The sequence below is a fragment of the Trachemys scripta genome, chromosome 1 (genome assembly GCF_013100865.1).
Source record: "Trachemys scripta elegans isolate TJP31775 chromosome 1, CAS_Tse_1.0, whole genome shotgun sequence".
Taxonomy (NCBI): domain Eukaryota; kingdom Metazoa; phylum Chordata; order Testudines; family Emydidae; genus Trachemys; species Trachemys scripta.
In genome coordinates this window covers 290,325,235-290,342,944 of record NC_048298.1, presented here as the reverse complement: position 1 = coordinate 290,342,944, position 17,710 = coordinate 290,325,235, and the positions used below count along the sequence as shown (strand labels likewise).

At 48.1% G+C, this 17,710-nt stretch overlaps 1 protein-coding gene across 1 annotated transcript in view; it reads left to right on the top strand.

Annotated features, from left to right (window-relative positions):
* KPNA3 (karyopherin subunit alpha 3) overlaps window positions 1–17,710 on the top strand; it is an 86,626-nt gene that overhangs the window by 14,788 nt on the left and 54,128 nt on the right. The window contains exon 2 of the mRNA XM_034758524.1: window positions 3,642–3,686. Within this exon, the coding sequence (XP_034614415.1) occupies window positions 3,642–3,686 (45 nt within the window). The remainder of the gene's footprint in view (window positions 1–3,641; window positions 3,687–17,710) is intronic.

Below are 17,710 nucleotides of genomic sequence, written 5' to 3'. Positions count from 1 at the left end.
TTAAATTGGTATTCTATTGTTTAACAGTGCGACTAAACCTGCAATTGCTACTATTTTTTAATCTCTCAATTAATTGCAATTTTTTTAATTGTTTGATAGCCTTAACATACATAAATTTATAGTGCAATCAGGAAGGTGTAAGGGGTTCACATTGAGATTTTCACATATAGTACTGGTAAATCCAGTATGACTTTTCAGTGAAGGTTAGCTCTTGTTGTGCTATGTGATGGAACTTTGACTAAACAAACACAATTAGTGGAAATGGTAGGGAAGGACTTTTGTCAGGCATGTTTCATGTCAGGTTTTAAAGCATATCTAGAGATAGGTTTTTTGGAGGACAGGAATCAAACAGAAAAAAAAATGTAAGCACACCAGATTTTTCTTTATCTCCATGCCTTCTTTCATTAAAGTTCCTTATCTTGCTGAAGAAAATGCTAAAGAAATAACGTAAGCAATGTTAATTTCAACATCTATTTTTAAGACTGCCTATTTCAGAGCTTGGCACCTCACTGTTAATAAGTTTTCGTATTAAATCTTAACATTTTTATAGGTAGTTTGTCCATAATAGATACTGAATCGGCAAAGGAAATCTTATTTCTTTGTAATATTATAAAATGTCATATGGACTTAACTACCAATTAAGTGCCAGTTCATTTAGGATGTCATCGCTGTGCTGTAACATTACTGTTAATTTAAATGTGCACTATTGTGCCATGATAGCACTTGGTGATTAGTTTTTTGCCTCCGTGTGCCTGAGGCAAGCAACTGTAGTATGATGCATTAGTACGTGATGCCTTGTGCAGTGTGCTCAATTGAGAGACGCTGGGGGATATAACTTTGTTTGCATCACTGTCGCTATGCTGAATTTCCATCTCCGAAGGTGCAGGATCTAATTACTTTACGCTTTCATACATTTTTAACTTGTCTTGGCAGTGGCTCTGATAAAATAGAACTATGACCTACTAATGAGTGGGAGAAAGTTAGTTGTAAAATAGATTGAGTTAAAAAATGAGCCACAATCAGTAATTTTTGGAAATCTGAGAATTGCAGCATCTGTTACAGGAGTACTTGGTCCCTAAGTTTCTAGTATGACCATGTATGCACCCACCCTGTAATCAACTGCTGTCCTCCCATCCTGGAAGCAGGGGATGTATGACTTCACCAAGAACCTGTCATAAGGACACCCCCTACCACTTCATGAATTGGTTCTTGCACTCCTCTGTTGATTGGGGTGAGAAAAATGTCTTGTCTTAAGAAAAAGTTTATGGTAGGTATAGAACAAGTGTGTTAAATCATACCTCTGCTAAACTGATAGCACCTCTGCCTCTACTTCCTACTTGTAGGTGTAGTGCTAGGAGTATAGTATTCAGACCATGGTACTATCATGATTCTAGCACTGAGAGGGAGGATCATATTAGTACTTTGAAAATAGTTACACATTAAATTACTTCCTCTAATATTTTTATTTATCCTGAATCTAGGACTTTTTAGGAAGCTGCTATTAACTCATTGAGTATTTCCAATCATGTTAATTTGAAGCAAGCATAGATAAAATTTTTGTACAGATGTCCCCTTAAAAAATAGTGTCCTGGGACAAGAATAGGCAAAACAAGAATTAACAATACTGCTTTTAAAATCTGTTCACAGGAATAAACTGCAGACTTTTTCATTGACCTGCAGTTCAAACATTGGTATTTAAATTACACCTCTACCCCAATATAACATGACCCGATATAACACAAATTCAGCTATAATGTGGTAAAGCAGTGCTGGGGGGGGGGGGGCCTGTGCACTCCGGTGGATCAAACCAAGTGCGACATAACGCGGTTTTACCTATAATGCGGTAAGATTTTTTTGGCTCCCGAAGACAGCGTTACCTCAAGGTAGAGGTGTATATGTGGAGAGATCCAGGTTGGTTCAATTGCAAATAAGTATGCCATTGATACATATTTGTTACATTGTATATCTATTTTTTAAAACTGTCAATTATTAAATTAGCTTAAATTAATTTTTGTAATGAGCACTACATATGTTTATATAATCAAATCTCCTTCTGGATACTTACCAAAGATAGAATTGGTAATTCACTAAGTAAGCATGCATATGTTTAAATATTAAATCACATTCTTCATTTAATACACTAAAGCATAGTAAAGGAAAGACTTACTGAAAAAATACATTGTATAACAAATTTATATTGTATATCCAGTTGGCATTTGAAATATTTTCCTCATATTGCACAGTATTTCACATTTTTTTATTGTAAGTACTGTATGTTTAAAAGGAGCAGTATACCAATGTGGTGGTGAACAGAAGACTTCCAGCTCTTTGGAAAGGTCATCACAAATTACCTACCTTAAATGTGAAGTATGTTTTTTAAAGTGGTTCCAACTATGAGCATCTCAGCTGTAGCAGTATAGCACAGGAAGAAGGGCAGTACCTCCGAGAACATGCATTGTTTGTGGGGAAACAAGGTCAAAAGTGCATTTCATGTTGAATCAGAAAATGTTGAGGTTTGTGGTTGTATTTATTTATTGTTGGGGTGATGTCATTAGTATTGGGCAAGCCTGTAAAAAGGCCTTGTCTTTCTGTGCACATGATGTTAATTCACTGTAGATAATTGTTACATGGATCCTGATGGTTGAGGCCTCCAAGAATGAGGTGGAGTTTTAGGTGTTGTGGGCAGAGACCATTTAGATCCTTGAAGATCAAGATCAAGAATTTGAAGGTGATGTCATTGCCAATAGAAAATGGAATAAGCGAAGTACAGGGACTTTGTGCTCTTGCTTACCACATGGCTGAGGAGGTACCCTGCTGCGTTCTGCACCAGTTGCAGTTTTTCAAAGTTGATGCTTTCAGATCCAAGTAAATTGTACTTCTGTAAACTAATTAGAGGATGCAAGAGGCAATATGATGATCAAAGATGGGATGCAATCTCTAAGCCAGCTGGGATAATAGAATAGTTTCTCAGAGATGTTGCTATGAGGGCCCAGCATCAGTGAGGAGTCTAAAAGGACCCTTAGATTGCAGTCTATCTTGACATTTACAGACCTACAGCCTCCATTGGCACTGTGGTAAGCTCTTCAAAGTGCTTCCCTCTACCTACAAGCATAACCTGTCTTAAGTGGGTTAAGCATCAGCCAGCTCTTGTCCACGTGCTGATCTCAGGCAGATATTGGGATAACATGGTTACAGATTTACCTGTATATGGTTAACATTTGAACTCATGTAGTCAACTTTTTTCCCGGTGGTTAGACGTAAATATTTATAAGACCAAAAAGAACTGAACCGTGTGGCACTTCACAAGGGAGCACTATATTAAACTATTCAAAAAGCTTTCTATCCTTCAGTGTACTTTCTTTTCTGCCTTCATAATGAAGCTTTGCATTTGTGAGGTATTTTATCTTTTTCTTTAACCCTGTGGTTCCCAAGATCTGTGGTGTAAAAGATTCCAAAATTGTTTATATCTGAGAGGTGCTTTAATCAATGTACACTAAGCCCTCTTCTGTTGTAGCTTTCTGTGAGCGGCTTCATTTTAAGTGGCTTAGGAGAACACTGTTTACAAATCCTTGTATGCTGTTTTTCTTCATATAATTATTAATTAAAAATATATATAATCTTGGTTTTTTTTGTCTTTTTAGACAATGAGAAGACACAGAAATGAAGTAACAATTGAACTGCGGAAGGTAACTTGATCTGCTTTTGCTTATCGGCTGTACATATTCTTAATTAACATTTTCTAGTGTCTTCATCTATTACTATTGTTGTGTTTCTACTACAAGCCTGTATTCAAGGCCCCATGTCCTACATAGAATGTTAGGCTTAAATTGTCTTGTGGGCTCTAGAAGTATGAAATATTTCTTCACTTCCCCACTCCCTCCTAGTCTTCTCGCCCCCATTGCCTACTTCTAGCTCAGCTTAGCTTAGTCAACATGTAGCCGTTGCTGTGTGTATTTAATTTGGAATAAAGTTCAGTTTAATACTCTGTGACCTGAGGGGTGAAAACATTATTTACTCTGCCACCAAATTTTCAATGTACTACTCCCTTTTGCATTGCAAAGTATTGTAGAAGCTGTCAAGAAGCTGGAAGCTTGAAATCTTGGAACGGAGCAGTTCTGGCACTTCAGAGGGTGTGGGAGGTCTTGTTTTTTGGTTCTCAGGCCTGATCTACAGGACTTATGCATGACCTGTGTCAACCCTAACAGTCCTCCACCATCTGTCCCACAATACCCCATTCCCTGCGACAGTGACTACTCCGGCCACAACTGTAAACTCTGCTTCTCAGGAGTCAGACTGGAAGCCACCGTCCCCCCCTCCCACCCATACCATTTAAGCTCCCCCATGTGTTGTGTGTGTGTGTGTGGTTTTTTTTTATGCCATTTCCTGATTGCACACCATGGCAAGCACATCTAGCAGCTCACCCTTGTGTGCAACCGCCCAACTGACTGTGGTGGGTCCATGTACTAGATGCAGTGCTGCCTGCAGTAGACCGGAGGTATTGGAACTTCTGCCTGTGGGAAGAAGCGGTTTCAAGCACAGCTATAGACCAGTTGTAGAAACATGGACATCTATGAACAGATTGCATGTGGGATGCTGCCCAAGGGGTATGATGGGAATAAGCAACAGTGAAGCATGAAAGCAAAGGAACTTCAGTAGGAATATCACAAGGTCAGGGAGGCCAACAATAAATGAGACGGTGACCTTACAACAAGCTGCATACCATTCTTGTTGGAGACAACTCAGCCCTGGGGCTGGTATTCTAGGCAGTAAAGGAGCATAGAGGCCTGTACATATCGATGAGGCTCATTCACAGAGCCCAAATATTCGCTCCAAATGTGAAGAGAAGTCTGAGAAGGAGGAAACTAAACATCACTCCTCAAAGAACAGCCTAAGGCCTTGTCCACACTACAGAGTTGTATCAACACCTTAAGCAGACAATAACAAACTGGTATAATTACATCACTTGTACATGTTCACACTAAGCTCCTTCTGTTGGCAGAGCGTGTACACACTTGGTGCTCTAGCATTGACAGTGAGCAGTGCACTGTAGGTAGCTATCCCACTATGCTTCTATGCTACCTTCTAAAGCTAGGAATTGTGGTAAGGCAGAATGGATCTTAGTGCATCATGGGTGTGGACTAACGTCCCATGCAGTTCTTTCTGTCCCAACATTCCATGGGCTTCTGACTGCATTTCATGGCATTTTTCAATGGCCTCTGTTACTATGTGCCTGCTATCTCTGTCTGAAAGGATGGGTCCTCCACTGCACTTTACTGTTGTGACCACTGTTCTGAACACATCACAGAGGGTCATGCAGTGTATCATGAGCACACAGTCTGAACAGGAATCGGTTGCCTGACCTGCTGCATGCCATGGAAAGAAACAACACCAGATTACTTTTGTCATTCATGGAGCAGCTGAATACTGTGGACTGTCGCTTTTGGGCTCAGGAAACCAGCATTGAGTGGTGGGATCCCATCATTATGCAGGTCTGGGATGACAAGCAGTGGCTGTAGAATTTTTGGCTGCGGAAAACCACCTTCCTAACTGGCAGAGCGATAGATGGCATGCATATTCCAATTTTGGCCCTGGACCGTCTTGCGATGGAATACATCAATAAAGGGGGTACTTCTCTATGGTATTGTTGACACTTGTGGATCACCATGGGCGTTTCACTGACATCAACGTGGGGTGGTCCAGGAAGGTGCGTAACACAAGCATCTTCAGAAACACTGGCCTGTACAGAGAGCTCCCCGCAGCAACTTTCTTTCCCGGCCAGAAAATTCCAGTTGGGGATGTTGAAATGCCCATAGTGATCCTGGGAGATCCAGCGTACTCCTTACTCCCATGGCTCATGAAGCCTTACATGGGAAACCTGGACAGCAGCAAGGAGCACTTCAACCATAGGCTGAGCAGGTGCAGAATGACCATGGAATGTGCCTTTGGCAGATTAAAAGCACACTGGTGCTTCCTTTATGGCAGATTAGACCTAAATGAGAAAACATTCCCATGGTCATAGGAGCCTGCTGCAGCTCCATAATATTTGAGGCTAAAGGTGAAAGGTTTCCTCTCCCCCCCTCCCCCCCCCAGCTGGAGTGCAGAGGTGGATCACCTGGCTGCTGAATTTGAGCAGCCAGATACCAGGGCTGTTAGAGGGTAACAAGCAGAAGCTATTCGAATCAGGGAGGCTTTGAGGCAACATATTGATGAGCCCCAGTAATGTCATTTCATACAGCACTTTAACTTGCTGCCTTGCATGAAAATTGTGGTGATTCATGACTAGGATTTTTAGTCAACAAATGATCAAACTGCCACTATGTATTACTACCAGCAGCAACCACCACATGTAGGAGACAGATTGGTTATCTTTCAAAGAGTTTTTTATTAAATACCAATTAACACACACAAGACTTAATGGGAAGGGAGATAATAGTGCTGGGCAGTGTTGTGTCTCATAACTGTGTGTAAGTCAAGCTATCATTTTGGAAGCTGTCCAAAGGAGTGGAGTGAATGGAGTACCGAGAAGTTGCAAGGAATGTTTGGAAGGAGTTTGAGGAGAGCATGGAAAGCAATTCTGTATTGGCTGCAGGAGGGGGCTGAGCACATGTGTTCTATCTGGGGCCTTGGCTACACTTACCCGGTAGTTCGACGGCTGGAAATCGAACTTCTGGGTTCGACTTATCGCGTCTAGTCTGGACGTGATAAGTCGAACCCGGAAGTGCTCGCCGTCGACTGCGGTACTCCAGCTCGCCGAGAGGAGTACCGCGGAGTCGACGGGGGAGCCTGCCTGCCGAGTGTGGACTAAGGTAAGTTCGAACTAATTCGAACTAAGGTACTTCGAACTTCAGCTACGTTATTCACGTAGCTGAAGTTGCGTACCTTAGTTCGAATTAGGGGGGTAGTGTAGACCAAGCCTGGGGCATGATTAGCGTCTTCAACATCTGTTTGCTCCTCCATCACTTATCATTTGCTCCTAGCCTTTAACTATGCACTCCTCACGTGCCTTTCTGTCCTGCAGGGTCTTTTTCCACTCTGTTTTTTCAGCCTCCAGGTATTGGAGCATCTCTTGGAACATGTCCTCCTTGTTCCATCTTGGTCGCTTTCTTATCTGGTGGAGGCACTTGGCTGGAGTGTCGGGGGTTCCCCCGAAGGTCATATCTGCAGTAGTATAAGAAACAATACGCAGCAGCATGATTGTTAGTTCACGCACAGCATTGAATCATAGTGAAATACACCTCTTTTGACATACCAATCACTTTCTCACTGTCCTGTGACAAGCAAACATCTCAGTGAACGCCCTGAATATGGTGAGCTCGGCCTGGGCATTCAGAAAGGGCTAAAGGGTCTAGGTGGTTTTTAAGGGGATCAGTGCAGGTGACTAAGGACAATATTGTAAATTCTATCACCATTTTCCACAGGCGGGGGTGATTGAAGCCAATACTTTGCTCCTGAGTAAACAAGGATGCATCTTCACAATTGCAATTTCAGGTCCGGTCCCTATGCTGCTCACCTGTGTGCCGCTTTGGTCCCTGCAGAAGTGATTGCTGAGTGGTGCAGGAAAGTTTCCTACAGTGGGGGAAGGGGCAAAGCAGCTCTGCCAAGGAACCTTCAGCAGAGGATTGGCGAGTACCTGGAGGAAAGTTTCCTATAGATCTCTGGAGGTTTCCCATGAAATCTCGGTGTGTATCAACGTGCTGTTCTGCCACACTGCTTAACTGCACAGGGGATATGGAGCACACAGAAACACAGCTAGTCTTGCACATTTCTATCCCTTCACCCGCTTCTAGAATATGCAGAGCAAAGAACATCTCTATCTCATATAACCAAGCAGCATCAATGCAAAAATATCATTTACCCAGGACTATCCTCTCTTACATCTTGCGCACCAGAGACGGACTGCTGGGACTGGCCAGACCCTTCCAGAGTGGGAAAAGAGGTCCTGACTCACCATGCCACCAGACAGCTGTGACATGTGCACCACCTCTTCATCTGACTTCATCCTTGGGGTTGAGTCCAGTGTCTGTTGCCTGCCGCCCCATCGAAGTATCCACTTGGCTTTTGGTGGTGGAGGTGGGGTTGCTGCTAAGGATGGTGTCCAGCTCCTTATAGAAGTGGCAGGTCTTTGGCGCAACGCCAAAGCAATGGTTTGCCTCCCTTGCCTTCTGGTAAGCCTGCCTTAGCTCTTTTATCTTCATATGGCACTGCATCATGTCCCATTTGTGGCCCCTCTCCAACAAGCCATGAGAAATCTGCTACAGGTATTGAAGTTCCTACAGCTGGAGTGGAGCTGGGACTGCACAGCCTCCTCTCCCCAGTGCCAGCAGATCCAACAACTCAGATGTGCTACAAACTGGAGAGCATTTGCTGCGTGGAGTCATCATGGTCAGCTGGGAAGATGTGATGTGAGCTCTCCATGCTATGCAAACAGGAAGTGGAATTTCAAAAAATCCTGAGCCTTTGTCACGGAGTATTGGGGGACTCAGGGCCCTGCACCCCCGGCTTCCTGCGATTCACTGCGACTCTCAGCCAGCCAGTAAAGCAGAAGTTTTATTTGGATGACAGGAATACAGTCCAAGACAGGTCTTGCAGGCACAGACAACAGGGACCCCCTCAGTTAGGTCCATCTTGGGGTCCCAGGGCATCCCAGCCCAGCCCCCCTTGGGAGGTCAGAGCCATCTCTGCCTCCCAGCCATCTCTCCAGCCTGCTTCCCACTCTCCCCTTCAGCGACCCCTCCCACAGCCTTTGTTCAGTTTCCCGGGCTAAGGAGTCACCTGGCCTTCAACCCCTTCCTGGGTTCTCATGTTACACACTCAGGTATGCGCCCTCGGGCAGTCTCCCATCCTCCAATGCAGACTATCCTAGTCACACTCCCCTGTCAGCATTCACACACCCCAGCAAGAACAGTCCCAGTTCGTCACATCTCTCCCCCCTTCGAGACCGAACTGAGCAGGGTCACTTTAGCCAGTGACCTGGGGAAGTTCGAACCTACCCCCGTTCCCATGGATGCCCCCGCATCCCTCCCATTCCTTGGTGGGAATTACACCAGGCCCCTCCAGTTTCACGCCCCCCCTTAGGTCGGGGGTGCTTGATGGCACTTGCAGTTCGCATGTGGGAAGGTTTATGCGGCCTGTGCCCTTTCCCCACTCCCATATCTCTGGGGTTCCAACTGGGCTGTGGTCTTCTCCCAGCGCTCCAGTCTGGAGGTCTGTGCTTTGGGCTCTCTTGGTTTAGAGCCGCCCTTTTAACCTTGGCCACCCTCCGGAAAGGATCCTTTATGCTGGGCAAGGGTCCTAAAGCTGTTTTCCCCTTGTCCCAGGCCTTCCTCCCCCTCTGACAGGGGTCACAGGATCCGCAGTACTGTCGGACAGTAACAAAGACCCCAGGCCAGTAAAAGCTCCGTAGCAGCCTCTGCTGGGTACGCCAGGTTCCCTGGTGCCCTGAGAGGGGAATGTCATGGGCCCGGCACAGCAGCTGGCGGCGATACTTCTGGGGTACCACCAGCTGCCTCCTGATCCCCCCCTGACTCCATTTTCCCTGGGGGAGCCCATTCTCGGTACAGGAACCCCTTCTCCCACAGGAACCTTTTCCGGCCACCTCGTCCCATGGTCTGTACCGCATTGAGGTCGGCCAGGTCCCTTATCTTCCGCAAGGAGGGATCTCTCTGCAACTCGGCCTGGAACTCAGCAGCTGGGACAGGGATGGCCACCTGCTCTTTCTCGCCCGCTGGGTCTGAAGCTGCAGCCTCCCTGAGCTGTGTCCCTGGGCGTTCCCTCCCCACCAGGTTAGGGTCCTGCGCCTCAGGCAAGGCACCCCCCCCCCAAGGCCAGGGCGCAGGGCCCCTCGCCGGCTCTGACTGCGGGTCACAACCAGTGCCTTTTGGGGGTTGCTTGGCCAGTTCTCCAGGTCCCCCCCCCCATCAATACCTCAGTGGGCAAATACGGGTGTACCCCCACATCCTTGGGGCCCTCCTTGGCCCCCCACTTCAGGTGTACCCTTGCCACGGGCACTTTGACTGGTGTTCCGCCCACCCCCCTCAGGGTCAGGTAGGTGTTGGGCACCACCTGATCTGGGGCCACCACCTCGGGCCGGGCCAGCGTCACCTCTGCGCCCGTATCCCAGTATCCATTGACCTTCCTCCCATCCACCTTCAGGGGAACAAGGTACTCTCTCCGGAGGGACAGCCCCGCGCCCACCGTATAAACCAAAAACCCTGAGTCTGGGGCATCCAGCCCCCTAGAGGAGCTGGCCTGGGGCCCTTCTCTCTCTTGAGCAGTTGATAAGCTGCCAGCCCCTCTTGCGTGAGAAGCCTGCCCCTCGTCCGTCTGGGCCTCTACCAAGTTAACCCTGTGCGGGTTCGGTCTGCTCAGTCTGTCCTTGAGCTTGGGGCACTGGGCCCGAACGTGGCCCCTTCGGCCGCAGTAATAGCAGCTCATGTCCTGTGGGTCCCCTCGAGCCGGTTGGTTGTCCCTGACGCTGGGCATTCCCCGTGGGAGGGGATTCCTCTCTGCATTGCGGCGGGCCTGTTCCTTTGGGGCTCCTCCCTGCCACCCCCTGACCGGCTCTTTACAAACTCATCGGCCAGCTGCCCTGCGTGTCGCGGGTTCTCTGGCTTTCGGTCCACCAACCACAGCCTCAGGTCGGATGGGCACCGCTCATACAGTTGCTCCAGTACCAGCAATTTAATCAGGTCCTCCTTCGTCTGGGCCCCATCAGCCCACTTGCTGGCGTATCTTTCCATGCGGACGGCTAGTTGCAGATATGAGATCTCAGGGGTTTTATCCTGACTCCGGAACCTTTCCCGGTACATCTCAGGAGTCAGCCCAAACTCCCGTAGCAGGGCCTTTTTGAATAGTTCGTAGTCCCCTTTCTCTGCCTCTCCCAGTTGGCGGTACAATGCCACGGCTTTGGGGTCCAGTAAGGGGGTAAGGACCCGGAGTCTGTCCGCGGGATCAACCCGGTGCAGCTCGCAGGCCATCTCAAAGGCCTCCAGGAAGTCATCCATGTCCTCCCCCTCCTTGCGTGGGGCCAGGATGCACTTATCAAAGCTCCGTGCAGTCCTGGGTCCCCCCTCACTCACCGCAGCTGGGGGTTCGCTGCCCTTCAGTCTCGCCAGTTCCAGTTCATGCTGACGCGGTCTCTCTTCATGCTGTCTCTGTCTCTCATTCTCCTCCCGTTCATGCTGATGCTGTCTCTCTTTCTCCTCCCGTTCATGCTGTCTCTGTTGTTCACGATCCTCCAGCTCTCTCAGTTTTAGCTCTTTCTCCCATTCCAGCCAATTCCGCTCCACGGATGCCGAACGTCGCCGGGAGGATCCTCTGCTGGCCGGCGAGCTTCGCCGGGAGGGTCCCCTGCTGGCCGGGGGGGCCACGGCGCCTTCGGTATTTGCTGGGCTCCTCCCCACCCTTCCCCTAGACATAGGAAGGAGGGGTCTTGGGAAGCCCTCAGCAGCCGGCTGACCACTCCGAGCTGGGACAGACAGTGGTGCCTGCGCTGCATTTGCCAGGCTGCTTCCCTGAGACACAGGGATCAGTTCATTCGCGCGATCTTCCGCCTCCAGCCGGGCAATGAGCTGTTCTTTGGTGAGCCTCCCACTGCGCAGCCCCCTCTGCTTGCACAGCTCCACCAGGTCGCTCTTAAGCCGCTTGGCATACATCTTTCTGCTGGCCACGCACCGGCCTGTGTGCTCACAGCTCCCCACAGTTCCCAGGGAGACCCCGAGTGTGCCAGCCCTTCTCGAGGTCACCACCTCTCTGCCAGGGTCGAGCTGCAGACTCCTCCGCCCCTGGGACCACTCGCTGCGATGCCCCCGGGGGACCCTGTTACTGCAAAAGTCCTTCTCGCTGGTCACACACTCCCAGGGGTAATAACTGTCTCTCTCTCACTCTCCAGCACGCCTGGTCCCCGTCAATCCCCCTTCGTTTTACTGCTCCCCAGTCACTTACTGCAGGAAGCGCCGTCCACGGGGTGCAGTAGATCCCGCCGCTGCCACCAGTTGTCACGGAGTATTGGGGGACTCAGGGCCCTGCACCCCCGGCTTCCTGCGATTCACTGCGACTCTCAGCCAGCCAGTAAAGCAGAAGGTTTATTTGGATGACAGGAATACAGTCCAAGACAGGTCTTGCAGGCACAGACAACAGGGACCCCCTCAGTTAGGTCCATCTTGGGGTCCCAGGGCATCCCAGCCCAGCCCCCCTTGGGAGGTCAGAGCTATCTCTGCCTCCCAGCCATCTCTCCAGCCTGCTTCCCACTCTCCCCTTCAGCGACCCCTCCCACAGCCTTTGTTCAGTTTCCCGGGCTAAGGAGTCACCTGGCCTTCAACCCCTTCCTGGGTTCTCATGTTACACACTCAGATATGCGCCCTCGGGCAGTCTCCCATCCTCCAATGCAGACTATCCTAGTCACACTCCCCTGTCAGCATTCACACACCCCAGCAAGAACAGTCCCAGTTTGTCACAGCCTTTAAAGGAGGAAGGGCAGATGTCTGTGTACCTGGGTGCAGGGGGAGTTCGAACTGCTGACCAGAGCGGTCAGAATGGGTATTGTGGGATACCTCCTGGAGGCCATTTATAGCAACATAACCAACCACAGTGTCTACACTGACATTTTGTTAATCTAACTTTGCCACCCAAAGCTCTACACCTCTTGTCGAGGTGGTTTTATTTTGTCAGTAAAGCAGGAGAGTTTTGTTGGCAGAAGTAGCATTGTAGTGTATACATGGCCACTGTTTTGTTGACAAAACAAGACTTTTGGTCTAAGTCCTTGATCAGATAGGGAGTGAGACCCCCAGTGCCAGCCTTGGTACTGGTCTCTGCAGCTGAGCTCAGCAAGGGCCCAAGATACAATCTGGAGGATTTTGGATCACCTCCAGAGACCTTCACCATGCCAAAGAAATGACTGGCACTGATGCCATATCACCTTTACAGCACTGCCATTCAAAGAGGAGATACTCTGTGCCATCCTTTTTGCCTGCATTGGACAGAGATCCTCTTTCTGCTTTCATAGTGACCCGAAGGATGGCACTGGGGAGCCCTTATTCAGAGTCATGTCCCAGAATGGGGCAGGAGTGGCACTGAGGCAGCCACCCTGAACCAAGCCAGTATCCATGGACATGTCACCTTGCTCATGTTGGCCTTACTGGAATTGTTATGCATCCAGGAGCAGATTCTTTTCCTATCTTTCTAGAAAGAGTAGATCATGTTCAATGACATTATTAATTAAGCTGCCCACCCAAGAACCACATAGCAATGAAGGAATTAGAGCAACCCTTGTCTTTCTCCTCAGTGCATGAGGCAGTGACACCAGCCCCAGATCTAGCAATTGATTACTTTAAAGCTTTTTAGGATCACCTGTCTTGTATTGCAGAGACCCTGCATATTGAAGCAATATTTATATACTCTCAATTTATATACTCTCAATTTATAGTCTCTCAATTTCTTTGATATTTTTGACAACCATAATGCGAACCAGAATTGCCCTCCTTCTTAATGAATAGATCCTGCAACCAGCCAAAGGACTGTGGCAAATATCCCAGACACACTTCCATCCACTTGGAAAAGAGCAGAGAAGAGATGTCAGATGCCCTCAAAGGGCTTTGAACACTTTTATGCCTATCCAATCCACGGTTGTCTTGGCAGGACAGGAAAAAATTGTTTCCACAGAAGGAACACTGAAGGACAAAGACCCCCAGTGAGTTGTATCTTTTTTTTTTTTTTAATGCAAGGCGCATTCATCAGCCTCACTCTGGCAAATTACCAGGGCTTATTTGCCAAGTACAACTTTCTCACCTGGGAGAATGCAAAATCAAGCAATAGAAAAGGGAGTTCAATTTTTATTTTATTTATTTATATTTATATATATTTATTATTAATGGAGATATCTCACCTCCTAGAACTGGAAGGGACCTTGAAAGGTCATTGAGTCCAGCCCCCTGCCTTCACTAGCAGGACCAAGTACTGATTTTTGCCCCAGATCCCTAAATGGCCCCCTCAAGGATTGAACTCACAACCCTGGGTTTAGCAGGCCAATGCTCAAACCACTGAGCTACTCCTCCCCCTTAGGGGGGGCCATTTAGGGAACTGGGGTAAAAATCTGTCTGGTCCTACTTTGAGCAGGGGGTTGGACTAGATGGCCTCCTGAGGTCCCTTCCAACCCTGGTATTCTATGATTAAGGAAAGCGAGATGGTTGTGGGAATGTCACTACTAGCAGCCTCTGATACAGTTGCACAGTCCATGGCTGTCACTATGCCATAGACCTCATGGCTCTAGGAATCTGGCACACTACACAAGGTACAGGCCACTCTAGGGGACCTGCCTTTCAGGGGAATGGAGCTCTTCAGACAGAAAACAGAATAATTATTCCACTCCCTTAAGGACTCAAGGTTAACAGTGTGTTTCTCAGGGATTTACATTTCAGCCCCACTCTACTAAACATTGCAAGTACCATCCCTAACAGAGGACACTGTCCTACGCTTGGGGACACCAGAGTACCCAAAAAAAGGCAGCCTAGGTATTCCAGGGGATGGCCATCTTCCACCTCCTCTGCTAACCTGGGCTCCTTCTGAGGCAGCAAATTTGACAGGAGCATTTATTCACACTGGAGCCTGGACCCACTTTCAGGAACCATCTTGCACTTTCTTCTGAGCCTTGGTGGCCATCATAGCTGACAAATGGACCCTATATATTTCTACACATTACTCCCTACCTGCCCCCTTCCCTGTTCTTTTTCAGGTACCCTTTTCACAAGAGCCAATGGCAAACAGAAGTGACCTTATTGCTTCATCTAGGAGCCAGAGAAAAGAGATCCACTGAATACAAAGACAGGCGTCTCCTCCAGTTTCTTATCCTGAAGAAAAAATAGGGACTTTCTTCTCTTCTAGACATGAGGAGACTGAACAAATACATATGCTGCCTCAAGCTAAGCCTACACTAAGTTAGGTCATCCTAGCTATGTCGTTCAGGGGCGTGAAAAGTCCTTACCTCTGAGCCATGCAGTTAAGCTGACCTAAGTCCCAGTGTAGACCATGCTAGGTCTGTGGAAGAATTCTTTCATCAACCAGCTACCACCTCTTGGGGAGGTGGATAAACTACAGCGACAGGAGAACCTCTCCTGTCACTGTAGTGAGTGTCTCTGCTTAAACCGCAACAATGGCACAGCTGTAACACTGAAATTGTGCCAGTGTAGCGAGTTAAGTATACACCTAGCCTCAGATTCAGGATGGCAATGCTTACCTCAGTCATCACATATCTTTAGGCTCAAGACTTGTAAATTGAGAGCCATGAACCAGACACAGGCTTCCACATAGCCATCTATCTGGGTTACCGGAAATACCAAAGATTCATAGTGGGGTCCAAATATTACCAGTATAAGGTACTGCCATTTGGACTTTTCACAGCCCTGAGTTGTCAAAGTGCCTAGTGGTAGTAAGGGGTCAATCTCAGAAGGAAGGCTATTCATATTTACTCTTACCTTGATTGATTGATTGCAGGCACAGCCCAGGAGGAGACGGCTGCAAGCCTGTAATATGCCCTTTCTGTTCTCTCACCTGGGTCTCCTGGTGAAATATGAAAATCCTTCTCTTATCCATCACAGTCAGTAGTTCAGAGGAGCCTTGACCATGTCAACAAGAGCATACCTGCCTGAACATAGATTCCTGTCAATGCAGTCGCTGTTAGAATAGAAACATACTTGACTATGCCAGTGCTGATTGTGTATGGGGCTGTTCAGCTGTTAATATTACTCGTGGGGGAATTCTGTGCCACTGTTCACGCGCAGAATTTGTCCCCCGCAGAAAAATGACTTTGAAAGGGAAGCCACAAGAGCAGTCATTTGACCCCTCCCAAGCAGTATGTTTCAGGTGCCTAAGACAGCTGGCAGAGAGGTAAATCACTGTGGGACTGGGGAAGACCTGGCTGGTGGTTCTTACCATACACCAGGCTCAGGTGCTAGTCCCGGCTGGCTGGGGAAGACAGGACTTCCTCTTCCCCTATGGCATCTGGGGCTATGTCAGACACACCCCCAGTTTTCTCCCTTGGCTGTAGGAAGCTCTGCAAACTCCCTCACCCCCCATGCTTCCTGCACCTATCTCTGCTCAGCTGCAGGGGGAGGGATCACTGTACAGGGAGCTGCTCCCCCATTCACCCAACCCCCATGCATCTAGATCCCCTCATATCTAGACCCTCCCGCCCAGCTTTACCACCCCTGCACCCAGACACCCCACTCCCCCTGAACCAGGACTACTCCAATGAGGCAGCTGGATCCCTGCCCCACTACTCCAGCGTCTGGACCCCCTCACTATTTTCCCCCACATCCAGATCTCCCTGCTGAGCCCAACCATCTTCACCTGCCCCCTGCTGCAGCGTCCCCTTAGCGCTGCACCCAGAATCCCCCACAGAGCTGGCTGTACCCAGATTGCCCCACACAGAATCCTCTCAACACACACCTGGATCTTCCCACACTAGGCTCCTCCACACTTGGATCCAGCCTTGCTGAGCCTGCCTGCCCACACTTGATGCACCTGGCATGGAGGGGCAAGGCCCTGGGGTGTTTCTGGGGCAGGCCAGGTCCTTGTGCTGTGTCAGGGTTGGGTGCAGCCTCACCGCTGAGTCCATGTCCTGGGGGGAGCTGCACAGTGATTTCTCACCTCTGTGCAGCCAATGGCTTGTGCTCCCCAGTGCCATGCTGGAGTCTCCACATTTATTTGACAAAATGTGCAGAATTTTAAAATATTGTGCACATAATTTTTATTTTTTTTGGTGCAGAATGCCCTCAGGAGTGTAGTATGCACATACATGATGCTGCTTTCCAGATTTCATCTGCAGTTGCACCAACTCTGTCTCAGATTGGTCTGTTCCCCAGCAAAACACCAGCCAAGTAAAGATGCGGTGGTTCCGCCTCATGTCATCACAGAGCTGAGATCACAGAATCGTGGAAATGTAGATCTGAAAAGGGACCTCAAGAGATCATTTAGTTCATCTGCCTTCCCTCCCCCCCCTCCCACCACCACCACTGAAGCAGAACCAAATATATAGTCTGGCAGCATAATGTAGTAAAATCTTATTCTGTGGGCAAGTTAGTGATAAAAGGTAGGGGAGGTAATTTGATTTGTAAAAATCTGCAGAATCATAACTTCAGTGCTGTTATCTTCTGGCATGGCAGGGGGCCTTGCTGCCCCTCTGACTCAACTCCAGGTCCTCCCAATTGATGAAAATTTTGATAATTGTGTAATTGGAAATGAGACAAGTTGGGTATCATTCAAAAGCCCTTCCTCTCACAAACACGATGGTACCAAACATGACAAACCTAGAATAGTTACACAGATATATATTTGAAAAATGTTTGTTTAAAAAGCCACATTTTAAATTATACTTTAACATAGAGATCTATTGCTTACATAAGAATTCACTGAGCTTCGATAAGCCTAGGGAAACTAGCCTTGACAGGTATGACTGAAAACATTTGTTAATCAGTCTGTCTAGGGCAGCACTGCCAGATACGTTGTCACACTGATCCCTGTCCACCCTGCACTTGCTGTCTGCAAGCCAAACACTGCAGGGAGGTGAGTCTCTAGTCTTTGCACCTGAGCATTTGATTAGCTGAAGGATTGATTTAGGAGCGCATGGTATTTCACACACAACTGGTGTGATCAGTCCATCCTTCAAGATCCATCCATGCTTGATAGGAGAGGATAGTTTTGATCTTTCCATTGCCTG